The 20,589-nt window shown below is 38.2% G+C and overlaps 1 protein-coding gene across 1 annotated transcript in view; it reads right to left on the reverse strand.

Moving 5' to 3' along the window:
• Positions 1-20,330, reverse strand: part of LOC146138596 (putative ammonium transporter 1) — a 25,655-nt gene extending 5,325 nt beyond the window's left edge. Inside the window, exons 1-8 of the mRNA XM_083394838.1 lie at positions 20,196-20,330; positions 18,209-18,298; positions 17,610-17,737; positions 12,919-13,129; positions 11,195-11,349; positions 6,961-7,198; positions 6,513-6,656; positions 5,992-6,113 (exon numbers count right to left, since the gene is read on the reverse strand). Of these exons, the coding sequence (XP_083250964.1) occupies positions 5,992-6,113; positions 6,513-6,656; positions 6,961-7,198; positions 11,195-11,349; positions 12,919-13,129; positions 17,610-17,737; positions 18,209-18,298; positions 20,196-20,295 (1,188 nt within the window). The 5' untranslated portion in view covers positions 20,296-20,330. The remainder of the gene's footprint in view (positions 1-5,991; positions 6,114-6,512; positions 6,657-6,960; positions 7,199-11,194; positions 11,350-12,918; positions 13,130-17,609; positions 17,738-18,208; positions 18,299-20,195) is intronic.
• Between the last annotated feature and the right edge of the window lie 259 nt (positions 20,331-20,589).

Genomic DNA, 20,589 nt, shown 5'->3' on the forward strand with positions numbered 1-20,589 from the left:
TTATGTGTATACTTAGATCTCTTTTATTCTGGCGTTTTGCTTGTACGAAAATGATGGCGCAAAGGCACAACCGAAATAAATTTAAAAAATAGGCCAGCACACAAAACATGTTGAACTGCAATATATCACCTCTTTATAGGTAAGCTAATACGGCGTATACACCTGTGTGGGTTAAAATATTTTGAAATTCCAGAGTAATTAAAATTGCTGACGCGGCGTGTTGTAATTAATGAAAACACAACGTCGGAAAAGGTGTTTTGCAAAAGACCAAACGTTGATTAAACGCCACTATTCTAACGGTTATGTAACTTTGCCTTGGGGCATATCAGCCATGAGCGTTAACAAGCGCGATCTAATCACCACTTTCAACTTTCGAATCCGGATTAGATGTCTAGAACAACGGCCAATGTCCGGCAAAAATCTTACCGACGACGTCTACTGCTCAAAACCGAAGCGACTTCAAGATAGAATACAAAAATACTGATTGATTGAATCCAAACATTATGTATTCGGCAAGACTAAAACGTGCAGTGTTGGATTTTTTTGTATGATTACCAATATGAAAAACAAAGAATCCCTCGGCCACTATAGTTATGAGTATGACATTATTGAGCTTGTGAAGCCTCAACAAAAAGCTTGTTACGAAAAAAAGTTACACCTGCCTTTTAATGTCCTCCAATTGACTAGCACATCGCGCCTTATTTTTTACCAAGACATCTTTTATTTTATTTTTTCCAGTTTAGTTTTTATTAAGATAAAATTTAGGATGTGTCCTAATCGTTGTCAATGTAATCGTCGGTTTAAAAACCTCGGGTGCATAAATGTTGAACATATACTCAATATTTTTGTAACATTCAGCGTAAAAATGTAATTTTTCTACATATTTCCTAAGAATTTACATGCGACTATTGGGAAATACAGCTAATTGAGGAAGAAGGACTAGATACGTTTGTTGTTAATATTACCCAAAACAATTTGGCATTTTTCTGTTTATTTTTCACTGTTTCCTTCCTAAGGTCATGAAATGTCAAAAAAAATATATATGGCAGTTATCGGTTCACGGCCCTTGCCCAGTATTTCACGTATTTGCATCGCTCGCGGGATTTCCAGCGCCCATAAACCCGAACTGAGACACAGCTGAGGCGAGAGACATTGTCAAATCAGCTCACCCATCTAAGATTCGGCCGATAAACCGCACGGAGTGTCGATGTGGCAAAAGTGTAAATAGCCGCTAAGTGGATTGCCGTCGAAAGTTGTTTGTGTGCTTACTACTGACCCTGCTTGCCAAACTCGATTTTTATCGCAGTATGCGCTCGTTATGGGACGCCAAATGACAAGTTAGGTACGCTGTGGCAAACAAACATGTTGTTGTTATCGTGGTTTGCGACCACGCCAAGCGGTTGAAACTTGGTTGGGCTTTAAAAGCAATAAATCTACGGAAAGTTGTACCGAAGTGCAAAATATTTACAAAGAGCACTAATTTTATTCGAAATTGGATGACCGATAAGTCTATACCAGGTTATAGAAACTCCGGTTCTCTTACGATATAGGTTTATATCGATGCCGGTCCCATACCAAATTTAAATCGGCATTATAGTTATTTTTTCAATTCGAACTACATTTTCTACCTTGGACGTAACTTTTAAAAACAACATCTAACTCAAACAAAGTGTCCTTATTTTGAAGCGACAACAAGGTAAGCCAGTTTAAGCACTTAAGCAAAAGTGCCACCTCGGATAAACCGTATACCTCGCCCCTATTTTCTGCGAGCGATCTCGACAGTGAGTTTTGATATGGTATAACTGTAAATACCCGATAAGTGGATCGCCGTTGAAAGTTGTTTGTGTGCTTACTACTGACCCTGCTTGCCAAACTTGATTTCTATCGGGGTATGCGCTCGTTATGGGACGCCAAATGACAAGTTAGGTACGCTGTGGCAAACAAACATGTTGTTGTTATCGTGGTTTGCGACCGGATCTCGAAAAGTCGGAGGCTACCAGTGGTGTATGTGGAATTGTGGGAACACAATTATTTGCCGTTTGATTGTCATTTAGTTTATCGTGACGTCATTAAAAAGCAAACACCGCGCGCCGAAACAACGGGTAAAGTAGGGCAAAAATCACAGGGCAAAACTATGGGGCGTGACTTTTGTTTTTTCCAAGCAGTTATGTAACAGCAAACCTTGTACATTGCAACTAGGCACATTTGTTTTTCGCGCCATGGGCATCGCCTAAGGGTGTCCCAAGCCCGGACGGCGCCGTCGCCTTCTCCAAGTGCAAGATTTCGATCAGGTTGTGAAGGCGTTTGTTAACGTATCTCTCGTAAATCTCAACGGAACGGGAAAGTACCTTTTCACTTGCGTCATTACATTGCTAGTGTACCGCTGCAAAACATCAAAAAACGACTTAAGGCTGCGCATCCGAGAATTCCTGTTTAGAAATGGACGATTGTTTTTTACACACGAGATTTTTAATGTACCTTGCCTTGATTTTACTAATGGAACTTATGTGTATACTTAGATCTCTTTTATTCTGGCGTTTTGCTTGTACGAAAATGATGGCGCAAAGGCACAACCGAAATAAATTTAAAAAATAGGCCAGCACACAAAACATGTTGAACTGCAATATATCACCTCTTTATAGGTAAGCTAATACGGCGTATACACCTGTGTGGGTTAAAATATTTTGAAATTCCAGAGTAATTAAAATGCTAACGCGGCGTGTTGTAATTAATGAAAACACAACGTCGGAAAAGGTGTTTTGCAAAAGACCAAACGTTGATTAAACGCCACTATTCTAACGGTTATGTAACTTTGCCTTGGGGCATACCAGCCATGAGCGTTAACAAGCGCGATCTAATCACCACTTTCAACTTTCGAATCCGGATTAGATGTCTAGAACAACGGCCAATGTCCGGCAAAAATCTTACCGACGACGTCTACTGCTCAAAACCGAAGCGACTTCAAGATAGAATACAAAAATACTGATTGATTGAATCCAAACATTATGTATTCGGCAAGACTAAAACGTGCAATATACGCCACCTTTATAACGGTCATGTAACATTGCCTTGGGGCATACCAGTCATGAGCGTTAACCAGCGATCTAATGACCTCTTTCTACTTTCGAATCCGGATTAGATGTCTAGAACAACGGCCACTGGAATAAAGGTCAATGTTCAACAAAAGTCTTGCCGACATCTACTGCCCCAAACTGAAATTTGATTGGATTCAAACATCATACATTCGGTAAGACTATAAAAGTTGATTAAACGCCACATTTCTAACGGTTATGTAACATTGCCTTGGGGCATTTCAGCCATGAGCGTTGACAAGCGCGATCTAATCACCACTTTCTACTTTCGTATCCAGATTAGATGTCTACAATAATGGTCACTGGAATAGAGGTCTCCTTCCAGCAAATGGTCACTGGAATAAAGGTCTCCTTCCAGCAAATGGTCACTGGAATAAAGGTGCGGTCCGGCAAAAATCTTACCGACGACGTCTACTGCTCAAACCGAAACTACTACAAGATAGAATACAAAAATACTATTTGATTAAATCCAAACATTATATATTCGTTAGAACTAAAAAGTTGATTGGCCACGTACTCAAGGCCACGTACTCAACGGTTATGTAACATTGCCCTTGGGCATACGAACCGTGAGAGTTAACGAGCGCGACCTAATCACTAATTTCTACTTTCCTACTCCGATTAAATGGCTAGAATAAAGCTCATTGGAATAAAGGTCACCGTCCAGTAAAAGTCTTGCCGACGACATCTACTTGTCCAAACAGTAACTACTTCAAGCTGGAATACGAAACTATATAATTATATCCAAATATTATAAATTAAGTCACCTTAACGTTCTGCCTATTTCCTGACCTGTTAAATTCTATGCATTTCTATACGCTTTAAAGTATTTACATAATTTTTGTTCTGTCACTGAGTGATTAGCAGATTTGACTTATTTACCGCCACAAAACAAACAGAGCTTAAAATTGTAAATAAAAGCGAAAAACGACTAGAATTTAATGTTTTATGTTTCGTTTCAATAATAGGAAAATGTGATTCGAAGCCGAAAAACAAGACAATAACAGCTAAAATTCGGATCACTCAGACATACTTGCATTCAATTTAAAATGAACCACAATGATCGTTTTTTTGATCGCTGGTCAACGATATGGTTGTTTGGGGGAATAATCTAAGACATCTTCGTGTTCCAAAGAAAATTAGAGCTAACTTTACAGATGGGCAAAAAATTTAACTAACAAACACATTCGAATTGGTCGTTGTAACGGGACGGAAGAACTTCAATTCCGTAACAGCAGTAGTTTCAAGAGGTTAAACAAACAGGGGTGGGAAGAAACGTATTGTACTAACGGTTCTGTCGTAACTTTCGTACGTTTGATATTTATTCTCGTGTGACACTTAAGCTACGCCCCAAATATTATTGAAACATTACCCTTTATGTCGGTTGTTTTCCAGTAAAAAATATATGTAGACTATATAAATGTTTGTTTTTAAGCCTGGGTTTCATCACTCCAAAGAAAATCATCTATTGCCTGTCGTCGAGAGCAGCTAATAAACGCGGATTTATTTCGATAAGCCACAATTAGTTTGGCGTTTGCCAACCGCGGGCTGCGGAATTTTAAGCTCGCGTTATCGCGTGAATAACACGCGCAACTAAGATATTTTATTCTAGTCCTTTTCCTACTAAATTTCATTTTCCTTGAAGAAAAGGTTTATGTTCTATCGACTCCGAGGCCCACAAAGGTAGCCGACTAGATATGGTGTTCTACGAACGTAAATCAGTTAAAAGGCCCTGTATTGGATTAATTCACGCGCTGATGGTAGGAGATTTTTCGGAAAGTACCTATGCGTCAAATCAGCCATACTTAACGGGATGCTTCTTGTGCGGGCGTACTTAAAATGTTTAAAAATCTTGTGACTCTAATTACGGATTACGCCCGTAACGTACCTAGGAGTCATGAGCAGCATTACTCTGGATTAAGTTTTGACTATACTGTAAGTACATAACGTAAATAGCAAACATCAATTTGTTGGGTGTGAACCAGGGAGTCGAACCGGAACCGAACCGGAACTTTATGAACCGGTTTTGGGTCAATTTTATCCGAACCGTAACCCAACCTGAACCGGTTTTTATAAGATTTTAAGGAGCCGAACCGGAACTGAACCGAATAATTTGAAAGTACCTGAACCTTAACCGAACCCGAACCTGTAAATAAAAGCGGTTCGCTCCTGCATGACGTCACAACTTCTATTTTACAGAGTCAAGTTACGCCATATTCGAAATTTTATGAAAAAATATGAATGTTGAATGAAAAAATCGTTGATTTTTTATTTTTTTAGATATTTCAAAAATGAGTTGCTGTTTTCTTAATACGTCACGTAACTTACATTAAATGACTTACAATTCAAACATTATTCTCTACATTTATCGACCCACATTTTGAGATTTAACGCAAATTATATTGTATCTGAACCGGAACTTTATGAACCGGTTTTGAAATAGCGATGGTCGAACCGGAGCTGAACCGGAACTTTTAAATTCCTCCGAACCGAAACCGGAACTGAACCGGATTCCGAAAAAATCCTTGAACCCGAACCGAACCTGAACCGGAAAAGTCAAACGGTTCGACTCCCTGGTGTGAACAATAAATATGTTTCACACAGTGGCAACCAAAATCGTTTTTTTTTTCGGTCCGAAATATGCGTGTAATTTAATTAAAGCGTTTCTTTCAAACAAACTGAATATAATCTTAGAGGCCCCGTAAATGTTTGTTTTAAGTTTAATGAGAAGCCAGAATTGTTCTGATCACTTTGGACTTTTATATTGGATAATCAGGTGGCACTATATGAAATCCTGACAAGCTTTCAATACAATTTGTCTTTATATAGTGCCAGCTGGTTACCCTATTCAGAACTAGACAAATACGGTCGTTTACAGAGACCACTTTTAAGTTGTCACCTTGAAAGCCATCACGTGAGCTCCAAAGATGATGCCACCGACCGGAACTTCTTCCACCACGAGTCCGTTGATGGCGAAAATCGGACCCATCAGGACGCCGGTGAGTCCTCCTCCAAGATGCACTGAAGAGAAGGAGGATTTTGAACAGTGAAAGGATTTAAAAAAAAGAGCAGATAAGTTGTGAGTGAAAGACTCACAAAACTTTCCCTTTTTCTGAAGCCCATTTGGCCATTTTTATGTGAATAACCCTGAATGCAGCTCCCTATTTTCATTCTTCTTGTGCTGCCTTAAGCGCAACATTTAATTAATTGGGTTTAGGTATACCTTGTTTTGAAACGTGACGCCTAGGCATACTATAAATATTTCAAATGTTCTACATGGATATTGGATAGCTCATAAAACTAGATTGCGTGTGTTTATTCGTGCAACTCTGCCTGAAGAGAAGGTAGAGGTTGAACAGTAAAATTGAAAAGTACTGGTTAAGGCTAGACATGTGGTTGGATCTGATTAAACCTAAATACCTGCAACAGCGTCCAGGGGGTCATCAATCTTTAAGTTGAGCATGAGGTGGTGCCAGCCGATGAAGGCCAAGCCAGCCACACACCCAATCACCGCAGCACTCCACGGGTAGAGGTCGTTGCAGCTAGCGCACATCGAGACCATTCCTGGATTGTGAAATCGTGCAAAAAACTATGAAATGTGTCCTTTTATGTGCAAGATGAGTAATTTATCAATGTAAATACGTCGAAAGTTCAACGACTACGTTACGCTTTTTCTCAACGTTATGTTTTCTACAAACGTCTGAGCGATATGCGACCTTAAAAAGAGCAATTAAAAATTGCTTGATATTTAAGAAAATTTAGAGAAATTAAAACCAGAGAATTGCTGCAAACATGAAATCTCATACACTTGAAATTTGTCGCTTTGTTCAAACAAAGACACTACACAAACGTGGCCAAAGTTCCTTACCGGCAAGTCCTCCGTTAATGGTGATGATGAGCGACCAGTAGTGATCCTGTCTCCGAATGGCGTCGGTCATCTTGTAAGCGATCATAGCCGAGATGGCCCCGGCTGACCCCCCAATGACTGTGTTCATTACTGACACCGCGACTGCAACTCCGTCGCCGGCATTGGAGATCGACAGCTGGGATCCTCCGTTGAAGGCCATGAATCCAACGAAGAGGATAAATCCTCCGAGAGCGGCGACCTGGATAGAAGAAGGAAGTTGGTAAGAGATGTCGTTTCGGTTTGAGAGCGTTAAATGATTGGTAAATTCTTCGTGATATCTTGAACAGAGTCTCGAGAAGTTTTAATTAATTTTACCCAACATGTCGCTTGTTTACATCAGAGCTAAGGAGTCGGAGTCGGAGTCGGAATCGGGACTCAGGACTCGACGGAGTCGGTTAATTTGCTGTAATCGGACTCGACACTCAAGTAAGACTACGAGTCCGGATTCCGACTTATGCATAGGCAGTTCCAAATTTTGTAAGTAATAAGGAGCAAATTTTAATATTTAAAGGTTGAATAGTGTATCGGGGAATATTTTGCAATCATGTACAGTATACTGTGAGTGGATAAATTGTATGGCACCCCTATGATTGAATGGCTGAATTTATTTTAGTTACGTAAATGGGTAAAATGCAAGTTGTAGAGTCGAAGGCGGACTCGGGACTAGACGAGATCGCAAATTTGGCCGGACTCGGACTCGGGTTTTTTTAACCGACTCCGCAGTCCTCTCACATCACCACTCTCTTTACAAAAACATAACTGTGAAAAACTTCTTAACCCCTATATTTTTTTTATTGAACGCGACACAGATAAAAAATTGAAGAGTAAATAAAAAAATAAAAATAAATAAAATGTTGCGGGTTGTGGTTGTGTTTGTTCCGCTCAGTTAATTACGCAACGACGAAGTTAATTAACATTGCACGATCCTGCAGTAATCTTCCTTTACAAAATTGAAGCGCGTTTTATGTCATTTGATTTGTTGTCGGGTGCAGATTTGGCCGAGTGTTCCAATACAATGGAAATGACAGAAAATGTATCTGTTTAATTGCTTTTTAAAGCATTTGTTTGTAGTGATTTCGGCCATTATACAAGTGAAAAGGGCATAAAACTTTAAATTTGTACAAGTTGTCGTGCGTTTGTACGAGTTCTGTTTCGACCAAACCCGCGATGATCCACTTTGTCTGCAACTGTCAACACTTTTAGGTGAATTGTGGGCAAAACGGGGCGAAAGCTGCACAAAAAAACTTAACCTATAGGCTTCGCGTCGCGTGTTTATTTGGATGGCGCCTTAATTCGTCCCGGGAACGCTGAGAAGGTGTGAGCGTTTAGGTGTTACGTAAATGACGATCGCGTCATACGCAACATTCTAAAGGTGATTACTATCCATTGCAGTAGAACACAATATCTGCCATTTGACGATTTAGATAGTGGCCTCCTATAAAGCGCAATCGTATACCTCTCATATAAAGCGGATCAATTATCCTCATTTGAGGGTTTAACTACATCACACGGCTTTCTATTTGACAGTTTTTTATCAACAATAACGTTCATTACCGAAAAGGGCTTGTAGTAAATCCCAAATGCGTGTTTAATTGGAGCTTTAAAGATAAACATTTTCACTTAAAGATAAACATTTTCAATTTTAGGGACAAAAAATCTACAAAAATTATAAAATGAATATTTTTTTACAGGAATATTGATTTGAATGTAACTGTTACAAACAAAAGCATCACGAAGATTTTATTAGTTTTTTGTTCATAAATTTATTTCCGTTTTCCGTAAATCTTACTGAATTTTAAGATATCTTGAAACCTTGGAAAACAATGCAGGGGTTTTTGTAGTAATTTCAATAAAAATATCAAAGCCATAATATATACTGATGATAGCATGAGTTATTGCTGAAATGTCTGTAAATTGCGAAATGTCGATTTAATCGAATATAATGGCTTTGATATGTTTCTTGAAACCTGTTTCTCAATTTTTAAAACTGCTGATGACAGGAGTGATTTTTGCTTGATTGCATATAAAATGATTTTGAGCGAAACACTTAGTGTTTTTTTCGAATAGGTTTTTAAGGACCCAATGTACAAATTCAAAGACAATCAATGATTTTTAAAGATTCAAAGACTTGACTTCAACCACGATTAAACAGGAGGTTTCAGTTCATTTGTAAACTTTCTGTTAAATTCATCACAAAAATCTTATCCACCTGTCAGATTGGACAAATGGGAGTTTTAGCTTCAATTTATGATCCTTGTAACAAACAAAAAACCCTACAGTTGGATTGCACAACAAACAAAAGGCGTTTTTTCTCGCTCCGTGCGATTAGATACAGACGTCGTGTGGAACCCGTCAAGGTCACACGTGGTGGGTGTTTGACATTGAACTCACGCGATTTGCTGCCCACGCAAATTACCTCACGACCTCTTTCAAAATAAACGTCCGGATTTAGCGTGTAGATCCAAATTACAAGTTAGTGCAGTTCTAAACGCTCTATACTACTTGTAATAATATATCTTGATTACGACACATAACTTGGAAATTTCAAAAAGCGCGCTGTGTCTAACCAGCATGGCTTTTTGAGTAATGACTGTATTTATGTCATTATGAATTTATCTTGGGAAATTCATATTAAGTCCAGATTATTATTGAAGGCTATCAGTGTTCCGCAATTTTTTCTCATTCACACTGACGATAAACTATAATAACTTAAAGCAAACACAAACGCCGTTTAAAAATAAATTTGTCACGTTTGCGTACACAATTGAAATAGCGTAAGTTCGCACAAAGAAGATATTTCTAATATTTATTGACGAATTTCGACTCGCTCGATCTTTTTTCAATTGCGGTTATTTGCAATTCAACAGGGGCGCCCAAATGTGCCGAAACCCACGTCAAAATAACTTTCTTTGTCGGTTCACTTGTCGGAAAACGATGTTTACATTTACTTCGCACCGTGACAACTCAAGGTGAATGAAATCCACAATACATTATACGGATATTATTGAACGCATATATCACGTTGGTACATTTTAAATGCCTTGTATTCTAGTGAATAAATAATAGTTGAATAGTTCTTATATTGGTTCACCATTAAATTTAGGTTAACTAACACAGCCTTTTGGCGTTTAACTATTATTACCGTATAACCTTCAATAAGCAGTTGCTTGGATTTCATCATTTCTCCTTTAAATATTACGGCAGAGTTTTTTATTAATAGGTAGAACTGTAGTTTTGGGGAAGATTTATCGCAGACAAAAAGTTACCGACATCATGTTAGGTTTAAAATACACGAAACGCTTTATAATACCGAAACTGCCCAACCATAGCTTCGTTAAATAAAGTTAATTCCCGTGACCGATAGACAGCAGCCTTAAACACCAGTGAGGCGAAAATCAAACGACAATGATTAGCTTTAATAAGATAATTGGTCTGTTTGGATGACGCTTGTTGTGGCTTGGGGATAATCTGTCGCTGTCGGCTGTTTCCGGACGTGTTCTTACAAACTGGTAGTTTACCTTTGAAAAGCTATTAGCTACTAAAGCATTCATCTCGACTGACCCGTCTGTTCCTAGGCTTGGTGTCGCTTTATATTTGCCGAAGGCAAACCGAATGTGGAAGGACGAAGCAATTACGACCGTACACGTGTCATTATAACCAAAACTATACGTTAGCTGGGAAACTGGGTAGCTAGAAAAATACTGAGTACCTTTCTTGTACAAAAATCGATGACTTTCAAATTCGGCTTGCATGACCTTATTAAAAACAGCCGGTGTTATAATAAATATACCAAAACCTTAAATTGCATAATTTAACCGGCGTATTTGCAACAAAATAGTAAATATAGCTTGCCTCGACTTTTTAATCAGTTGGACAAGTGTCTATACTTGACTTGAGTCAGTTGGGTGAATGAATTGACACCGACTTCAGTCTCGTAGTCAAATGACTTAAATTTAGTTTATTTGTTTGCTGAATAACAATTGTTTAAAATTAAACAATTTTTCCCAATGTTCTAAAGCTAAAGTAGTTATTTGTTGCATGGCCAGTTTTAGGACACTCCTATGAAAAGCATTTCTCCAAATCGCTTTGGCTTACCGATTTCAAAATTCGCAAAAGGAGGCTGGAAGACAGAGAGTCGACGACTTGCTATCTGACTCAGCAGTGGCCCTTAAACGAAAAGATTTCTCTCACTTACGGTGACCGTGTGTCCGGGTAAGTCCTTGGCCGACCCGTCCGCGTTAAACCGTCCGATCCTGGGACCCAAAATGGCGGCGCCGACTAATGCGGCCGAACCACCAGTGATGTGCACGACCCCCGATCCAGCAAAGTCCTTGAACGACAGTCCGGTGCCTAGGAGAAATGTACAAGGTTTCGGTTAAAGATTTCCTTCTAACCAGTAATTTGGGGTAATCCAGACGGTTAATATAAGAATCCTACATAGGCTCTAACAAACCTTACGCAAATGTTAGACAATGACCCAGTGTTGTAAACAAGTCATTTTGAAATGACTGAAGTCCCAATAAAGACATAGGTGCATTATTTAAGTCCAAGTCAAGTCTTTTAAAAAAAGTATATTTCTAGTCCAAGTCATCAGTTGCCCAACTCAAGTCCTAGTCAAAAGTCATTATTTAACAAAGTCAAGTTTAAGTCAAGTCATTGACATAAAAACAAAACGTTATGCTATTACAATCGTCATGTCATTGACTTAAGTCATCACAGCACTTTAATGGCCAACATAACAATGTCCAAACCAGACCAGGACAACTGACTAATTCAAATTGTCTATTTTTTGAATTACATGTCTGCTTTTCGAATTGAATGTCTGCTTTATTTATATAATTACCAAAAGTGCTACTTTGTCCGACGGCATTTTTAGCATCTTAGTCGGAAAAATCATTTTTATACTTTTCGGTCGAAATCACTTGTAGTTCAATTTTACAGTGTGAAAAACATGTGCTGTGCTAAAATATAGCAATATTACCACAGGAATATTTGCCATTCACATTCCATAAAAATTGTTCTAATCTAATTTAAAACATCTAAAATAAATCGATGTCCAAGTCTGACCCAACCTTCTTAAAACTATGTAGCTACCTTAACCGAACCCATGAGGTAATTCAAATCTGCTGGCATTACATGAAAACATTTTACTTCAAGAAAAAGCCTAGGCCTACTTGTAAACCAGAAGAAATGTGTCTATATTTTGTTTAGAAATCGCTTGGCTCGTTAGAACACATGTAATACATGTCTATATTTTAGGGAAATATCAATGTTATGGACACAATGTTTTACCTACGTCTCTTAGTTGAGCTCTTGCTGTCGTAGTTCAATAATAAAAGAGATATGCGTTTAGAAGGTGATGTTTAAAAGGCAGTTTAGACGAAACCCGAAACCAACTCATCGCCCTATGCCTTGCAATGACCCGTAAGCAATCCAGTTATAAAGTAATTTACTGTGTGACTGTTTGTAATGCGATATCCCGATAGCCAAGGCATGTAAAATGCCAAGAGAATCTAGGTTACTCTGTACAACCTATTTCACATAATTACCTCTTTTCACCAGGCTAGTAAGTGTTTTTGATACATGAGTAAATCTGACAACCGGTTTACAATTTCACGAAAACACAGCGACAACCTGTTCTTCTAAATTCACCTTCGAGTTCAAATTTAAATATTGAAATCATACTTGAACCTCAAATTGAACCTCAAATTGAAGGGGGTCTGCAATACCAAATTCACTGATACATCCATACAATGCGTACAATAGCGATCTAGCTCTTCGGAAGTCGTACTGACGACCGGGTGAACACACTAGTGTAGGAATGTTTCATGAACTTGATATGATAACTTTGTCGAGGAACCATCTCAGGTACCGAGTTCGAACCTCGGTCAAGCTTTAAGCAAAACCAAAGAGTCTCACCTGATCCGCTGGCCAGCCAGCCTACGGGTGCCCAGCACCAGTGCGAGACGACAGGGTACACAAAGGCGGTGAGAAAGAAGCAGTAGACCATGTAGGTGACAAACTCGGTACGCTCGGCCATGGCTCCTGATACGATGGTGGAAGCGGTGGCCGTGAAGACATACTGGAAGAACCAGGTGCCGTAGTAGGCCTCCGGCGTCATGGTTCCGGCCTGGGAGACAGATGGCCAAGTGGCCGAATTATAGCTACGTTGAAAGATTGCCAAATAACCGGCCAAAAAACTATTCCTAAATCAACACCGCCTGGATTTTTTTGTTGGCTGAGTTTTATGCTTTTACAAATTACACTTCTTTTTAGAGATGTTTTAATGTTACTCCAACTTAAAAATTTTGTAGAAAACGATTTTTCTCCTTTTGGTCTCACATTTTTCAGAAAAACGCCACCAAAATGGAACTTGCACGAAATGTACGAGTCATTTCATGTATCAGGTGAGATCAATGCTTGTGATTCTTTACAAGAGGTAATGGTTGTCACTGAGTTCGACCATTGTACTAGTTTCGTACTTTCGTCGCACTCGCCATGCAGCTTACACGACTTGTCCACGCCTTGTACACGCGTTGCTCGCGTTGCTATTTCGGTAGCGTTCTTAAGACGCAGTAATTATTGGTTTACGTGGGAATCATTCTGCGCCCTATGCAATAAACCTTCTACGAAATACAACAATGGTAAACAAAGCCCTAGCTTAAATACTGTAAAATACTTGTACTTTCCAATACATTTTTAGCGGGTTTAAAAATACATGACAATAAGATCGTTGCTAATCCCACCACTGAGGTAGCTGATCCCTCAAAAGTTTAAAACTAACGGTACAAGTCGTCTGTGTGAAATCTTTTCCGTATACGCTTTAAACTTGTTTTTAAACTAATCTTTCCCGTCTTTAACTTTAAATGGGATTCGCGGAAGAATTTTCTCGCCCGCTTATTATGGTTGTGTGTGGAAGTTGCACAACGCTACCGTTAAAGTTCCTAATGTGTGTTGTCTTACTTGTCTGGGCTTCAACCAAAACGAATGAGGCAACATTCGCCGCGCATTAAATGTAAAGATATTCGCTAAATGATTGCTATCACGGACGAGCCACCGTGACCTAGGATGACCCAAACGAGCATGGAAGGTATTCAGCCAGCATAATGCGCGTTCAACAAGACAACACAAAAAAATGGCTTTAGTGAGGGGCGACACGGTGGTGCACTCTTTGAGAGTTCAAAAATAAGACAGCGGTTTGTTGTTTTCCAAAAAAGCACGCGGTAACTGCGTGGACAAAAGTATTTTCTTAAGTCAGCTCATTTGTTCGTCAGGTTGCGATGCGCGTGATTTTTGTACAGTCAGTGTGTGTCGGCAACCCCTGCCACGCGTGGCACGCTGGGTGATTTTTCAGAGCACCCCAAATGCGCACGTGATAATACCTCGACAAAGGCCAAGTCACATCGTTAACACTTTTATTACATCACTACTGGCGCTAAATAAATGGTTGCACATATTTCCAGTTCGCTCTGCAGTGCTCGTGTCTCAAATGAATGTATTTAACTGTTGTATATTTAACGTTGTTTCGTGTGAGAGTTAAACTTGTTGTTTACGACTAACCGTTCGTATTACGTCACAATGCCCCAAACTGGCGTCATGTTTACACTTCCAGGTATCGACTAAAATCGTCGAAGTATATTCCAAAATAGCTGGCACATTATTGTTTGTGACAGTTCGTTTTTTCAGCAGGGTTAAGGTATATTAGAGAATTTTGCGGTGGATTAGAATTCTCCCACATTAATTTTAACACTAACGAAAAGAGGTGTCAAAGTTGAAATTTCAAGGAAACTCGTAAGAACAAATATAATAATAATAATACTTTACACCCCCCCAAACGCTAACTCTCACCCTAACTAATAACCCCAATATTGTTGGTAATATAAGCCCCCGGACGAAAATGTGGTAGGATTTTAGACCAGCGCCAAAAATTTAACTTATGAAATTAGGTTTAATGGCGTCTCCTACGATACGTAAAGTAGATGTCAAATCATTCATACATTAGCATATCACACCAGGTATGAGGAGTCGGACTCGAATATGATTAGGTAAAACTATACTCGAGTCCGACGTGTGCGCATGAAAACTTTAAAACTGACCAGCAAACTGTAAATTGGAATAGTTTAAGGTGGAATAGCTTATGATGGCATATTGTCAATGTGCCCTATGAGTCGATTGCTGAATATTCATCTTGCAGTTACGTAAGTTGGTGAAATACAGGCTGTAGAATCGGGACCAGATTCGGTACTCGATAAAATCGCACATTTGGCCGGAGAATCGGGTTCATTAGTTTGGCCGAAAAACTGGCACACTGCATACGAAAGGATGCCAACCCCTGGCCTATATACCGTAGGCTACTTGTGTAATAATCGACATAATGCGAACAAAGATTCAGCGATCACGGCTACCGATACTACGGTTGATTGTATTGGGCGGTTGTTGTTGCAACTTTGAAGGCTCGGGGCGCGCGACTTAATATTTCACCTAAGAGGATATTACGGTTCGATATTTATTGGCGGTCGCGTCGCAGAAGTCCCGACCGCCAAACCTGCTTTGCAGGTGTTTCTTCGATGATTCATCAAAGTTTGTTGTTTTTGCACAATAAATATTGAAAAGGTAATTTATAAACAGAAAAATGTAAAAAGGCAGTAATATAAGCGAAAATCACCTGTTGCAAACGCATATGGTATTATACAATAGGTTATTCTACGGTACATTCAGAACCAAATATCGACTGAAATTATCACATTATTAAGGGTAATATAAAAGGTAAATACAAAAACATAAGGTCGTTATTGCGACATCGTTATTTTTTTTAGTTAGCCCTCCATAGGCATCGCTTTTCATTTTGATTAAATTAGATTCGTTCCTTTAAAACCACATTGATTATATTTCAAGTTCCAACGGTATATATATGTTACTCTAAGTAATTCAATACATTATATGGAGTCATAGAATAATATACCTTATACAAAAATTGTTGTTTTATAGTTAAACGTTAATATTTAAAGGTGTGTCTTTCAAAAAGGTGTACGCAGAGAAATGTTCTAAAGCGCAAAAAATGAATTTAAAGCCCAAAAAGATAAAATTGTCAAGGAGTTCGACCATTGTACTTATTTGGTACCCTGTATTTCGTTGTCGCACTCTATGAGTCTACTGCCATGCAGCATACACGATTTGTGCACGACTTGTGCATGCGTTTCTCGCGCTGCTATTAGTTACAAAATGATCCCCCCCAAAATCATCTTGAAATTGGATCTGTTGTTCGCTCGTTGTACCAACTTTACACATCTTAGGATCCGTTTGGTGCCCTCCTAATCGTTACCTTGAACATTTATTGAACATTTTGTGTAGTCAAGCGTAAATGAATTATTATATAACCGCGCAAGACGTTCTGGGTGGTTGGTGTTTTGGGATTTTCCTACGCGTAAAAAGACTGGTGGTGCTGAATACGCAATGGATTAAATTGAGGTGCTGGTAAAATTCTGTGGCAGTTTCTAAACGCTAATGCATAATAATTTTGAAAAGGTAGACGTTCGTAACGCAATACAAAAAATGCTAAAACTATTAAAAAATATAAATCGTACGGTAATTAAAAGAATTTAAATTGACACGCGTAAACATAAATAGTTTGTAATACTCAATTAGTTTTGTAAAACAACGCTTACTTAAACATTGCGTTGCTAAACGTTGATTACATGTGCCGACAAAATGCCCTGGCTATATCGTTGCAGTATATTACTTTTTAAACGAGTGTTTTAAAAATATTTCCCTAAAAAAATCTTATTTGTGTAGTACATATGTTTGATCGATAAAACAAGAAATATGCATTTTGGCCACAATATACAAAACTATTGTTTGATTTCTTTTGAATTATATAAAACGTTCCGACCACAAGTTATGTAGACTTTTTGTGCACTAACTATGTCACAAATGTTACCTAGAATACACAAAGTTCATGAACTTAACGAATTTTAAAATCGTTAAAAAATCATAAAAGGCAAGATAATTTGCATGGGCCGTACATCTAGTTGGAATTGCTTTTGTGATGTTTTTCCCAGCTCTTACGAGGTCGTTACTCTAAAACCGCTTTGTGTCTTTTATCTGTTGGGAATCTTTGGACTAGCTCTCGTGACCGTATCTGAATTGCAATCTTCAGATTCGCTCACCAAAAACAAAATACACAAACAAAATGTTCAACGTTCCACTATATACGATGATATTTATAAAAATACTGGGTGTGGTGGTATGCTTTCTATCTGATCTGCACAAACTAGAATCTTTAGAATAAGAATAGGGCTAGGGTATAGTGGCAGTGGTTCTCAACCTTTTTTTTCTTCTGGCAACGCCTATTGAAAAGTTTACTGGACTGGCGACGTACCATTTAATTTTAAGGGACAGACATTTTACAAAACTATTATTTATTTATTTGTTAACATAAAATCAAAATCAATTTCTGTATTTTCAAACAAGCTTTGTTTAAAAAAACGGTATGGGTTCATACAATTGTATGGAAGTAACAAAGGCGATTTTGTACCGCCTTATTTTTCAGCCGTTTTTACGGCATCATAGATGTCAGATATTTAAGCTATATTAATTTCTCTTGAACCTACCACCTCCGTTCCATTGACAGGAGATTGAACGTTGCTGGCGAAGAATTGGTTGTGGCCGATGAACGGGTTGCCCGGTTCACCATAGGCGAACGAGTAGCCGACCGACCAGTAGCAAATGGCGCCGATGACTGGGAACGAGACAAAAAATGGCGATGAAAAATCCACGCATAAATAGGTCACACATTCAAAGCGTAATTTTAATTCGGGGTTTTCCCTTACATAGATTTATACGCGGTAATCTGTTTATCTTTTGAACATATCACATAGCTTTTGGGGTTCGTTACTAGGAAACAGTACTGACTGAGCAGTACTAAATACATGTTTAACAATCCGAGTAATGTGAGGAAACATGACCTAAACCCATACATACATTCTGTACGTATACAACTATACATAGATAAGAAATTAAGGGTGCATATTTCAAAGGTGGTGCACAACTTAAATGGCTTTAAACGGCAAATTATAAGGTTGCACTTTCGATCACGATTTAACTGAGCCAACTTTAACTGGTTTGGGTAGTCTATCCATCGTAAAATCCAGACCGTTGTGCGACAGCGAGTATCCGTAAAGTGGTAAAAAAAAGCGGTTTGTGCACTTACATAAGTCGAGAACGTTCTTCATGATGATGTTGGTTGTATTTTTGCTTCGCACTGAACCTGCCTCCAGAAACGCAAACCCGGCCTGCATGACTGGAATATAGAACGGAATCAATTAATATTTTGTAAATATATATATTTTTTAAATGACCTTTCGCAAAGTAAAGTTAAATAAATAGTAAAGCTGGTACACTTATCTCACCCTGAGTAATATTTAGACTGGCAGACAGGAAAAGCGTAACCCATTGCAAACAAATTGTTTTAAGCAGTAATTGGTACCAAAACTACTGAAATATGACCAAAAATTATTCAATGGTATCCCAATGGCTAAACTCGGTACTTCTCAACCCTTTTTCGCGGCGACCCAAATATTAAGTCTAAGTTTGACGACTAAGGTTTGGTTTTTAATCAAGTAAAGTCATTTAAAATAGACATAATTTTGGGGGTCTGTCGGAACGATTGTCTGTTTTTTTAGAACATAGAAATCGTGTCAATATTTCATGTTCCCCTACTTTGTTTTTCAAACTTATAGGACGAAATAAAAATATTTTCCTTACAGACGCATGTTTTCGTGTTGAAACTTTTTGAAGTTACAATTTTTAGTAAAACTCCACTTTTGTTAATCCGCAGAATCCAAAACGTGGTTACGCTAGTTTTAGGGGATATATAAAAGCCCAATTAATGTATTAGTGTATATTTAGGAAGTAAACGACGGTTATACTTTTCAAGGGTTTTCATTCAGGTAGATTTAATAGCAAGTTAAAATTTAGTCGAAGTAAAAAGAAATCATGTCAAAGCTAGTATAGTTTGGTAAACTTTAAAATAGGTTTCCGCCATTACAGCAAATAAATCACATTTGTGATAGCCTGTGACCAATATATGCTAATATTATGATTTTTTTTTCAGGAAGCGGGATGATTTTTTTTTTTTTGTCCACATCAGGCTGCCAAAAGTGTGACTTTTTTAAGATTCTGACTTTCCTTATCTTGTTAGTCCATATTGTAAAGACGCCACGAAGTTCGCAAGGGCGAAAAAAATTAATTTGTGAAATTTGTTTGCATAAATGAAACCACTAGATTAAGGTCATGCGTTTAAATCCCACCACAAACTTTTCTAACCCAAGTCCCGTTTAATGCAAGTACCAATTCGCCCTTAAACGAGATTTCTGGCAAAACGCCTAAGGGCTTTAACTCTTTACAAACAACCAAAGCTAAAAGGTTGTGCAATATATAGCGGTTTGGAAGAACAGGTTTCTTGTAACTGTCCTACTTGGTATCTCAGAACCAGCAAATCAATTGGTAGGTGCTCTGAATTTCCTGACGGCCTTGGTAGTTACCCGTAGGCTGTATATGTTTCTGGCAGATGCCAATAAACATAAGCACTACGGACGACGAACGCAGATAAAGCTTTCTTCGACATACAGTTTTGTTTAGTCGTGCATATCTACATCTAGGTTCGTGTGTATACGAAATTTTGTATTGAGCAGTATTGACCAAAGAGTGCGTAAAACGCGCGTACATGAAAAAGCCACAAATATCCTTTTAAAAATCCGCAAAAAACAGCAGGCGAATTCGCTTGTCAGAAAATATACGTTTTTGATGTTTGCGGTATTTTTGATTCATCACGTAAAACATGAATGTCGGTTAGTGATAATTTTATAGTTATCGTAACGTACTGTTTTTAATGCTAAAATAGTTCACGACTTGATATATGAAGTACGGCACGATACTGTAGATACGAATTAAAATGTTACAGATCGGGGTTTGCGTATATTAGACCTGGCAGTATGTAAAATCAAGATTGGGTGTGAAATAAATATTTTATTGAATAGAATACAACAAAAAATGTTTTGTTAGTGTTTTTTTAGGTCGCGTGATTTATCATTGGCCTTTATCATATAAATGAGCACAGGCGCAACTGTGAATAAACTGTGAGTAATAAACAAAATAAATGACTTCCGCTTTTTTGCCAAAGCCAGCGCAACACTTACAGAGGACGAAAATGCCACAAATGACCAAAAATAACTGGTCGACATTTGTCTGCAGAATGGCCAGTTGTTCCTCCACGTTGACAGAAGTCGAATTTGTCATTTTTTGTTAATCTTTTGGCGCCCTAATCAGCAACTAAAAAAATGGAATAAAATTATATAACGACAGATGCTGTTTCCAACTTACTGTTATATCTATACAATTTAACTTATGAAAAAACTACCTCCCGTTAAAAAACATAAAGTTAAACAACTCTGATTATTTTAATATGTTACCCTAAATAAAAATCTAAGATGTAATGATTGTAATGTTCTTCTACTGCTCTTTCCTTTTAACAATTTTTCTGCAGAGAAACGAGCTATAATTGGATGTTTAAGTGAATTAATATCGCCGATT

The sequence above is a fragment of the Ascidiella aspersa genome, chromosome 7 (assembly GCF_963924565.1).
Source record: "Ascidiella aspersa chromosome 7, kaAscAspe10.2, whole genome shotgun sequence".
Classification (NCBI taxonomy): domain Eukaryota; kingdom Metazoa; phylum Chordata; class Ascidiacea; order Phlebobranchia; family Ascidiidae; genus Ascidiella; species Ascidiella aspersa.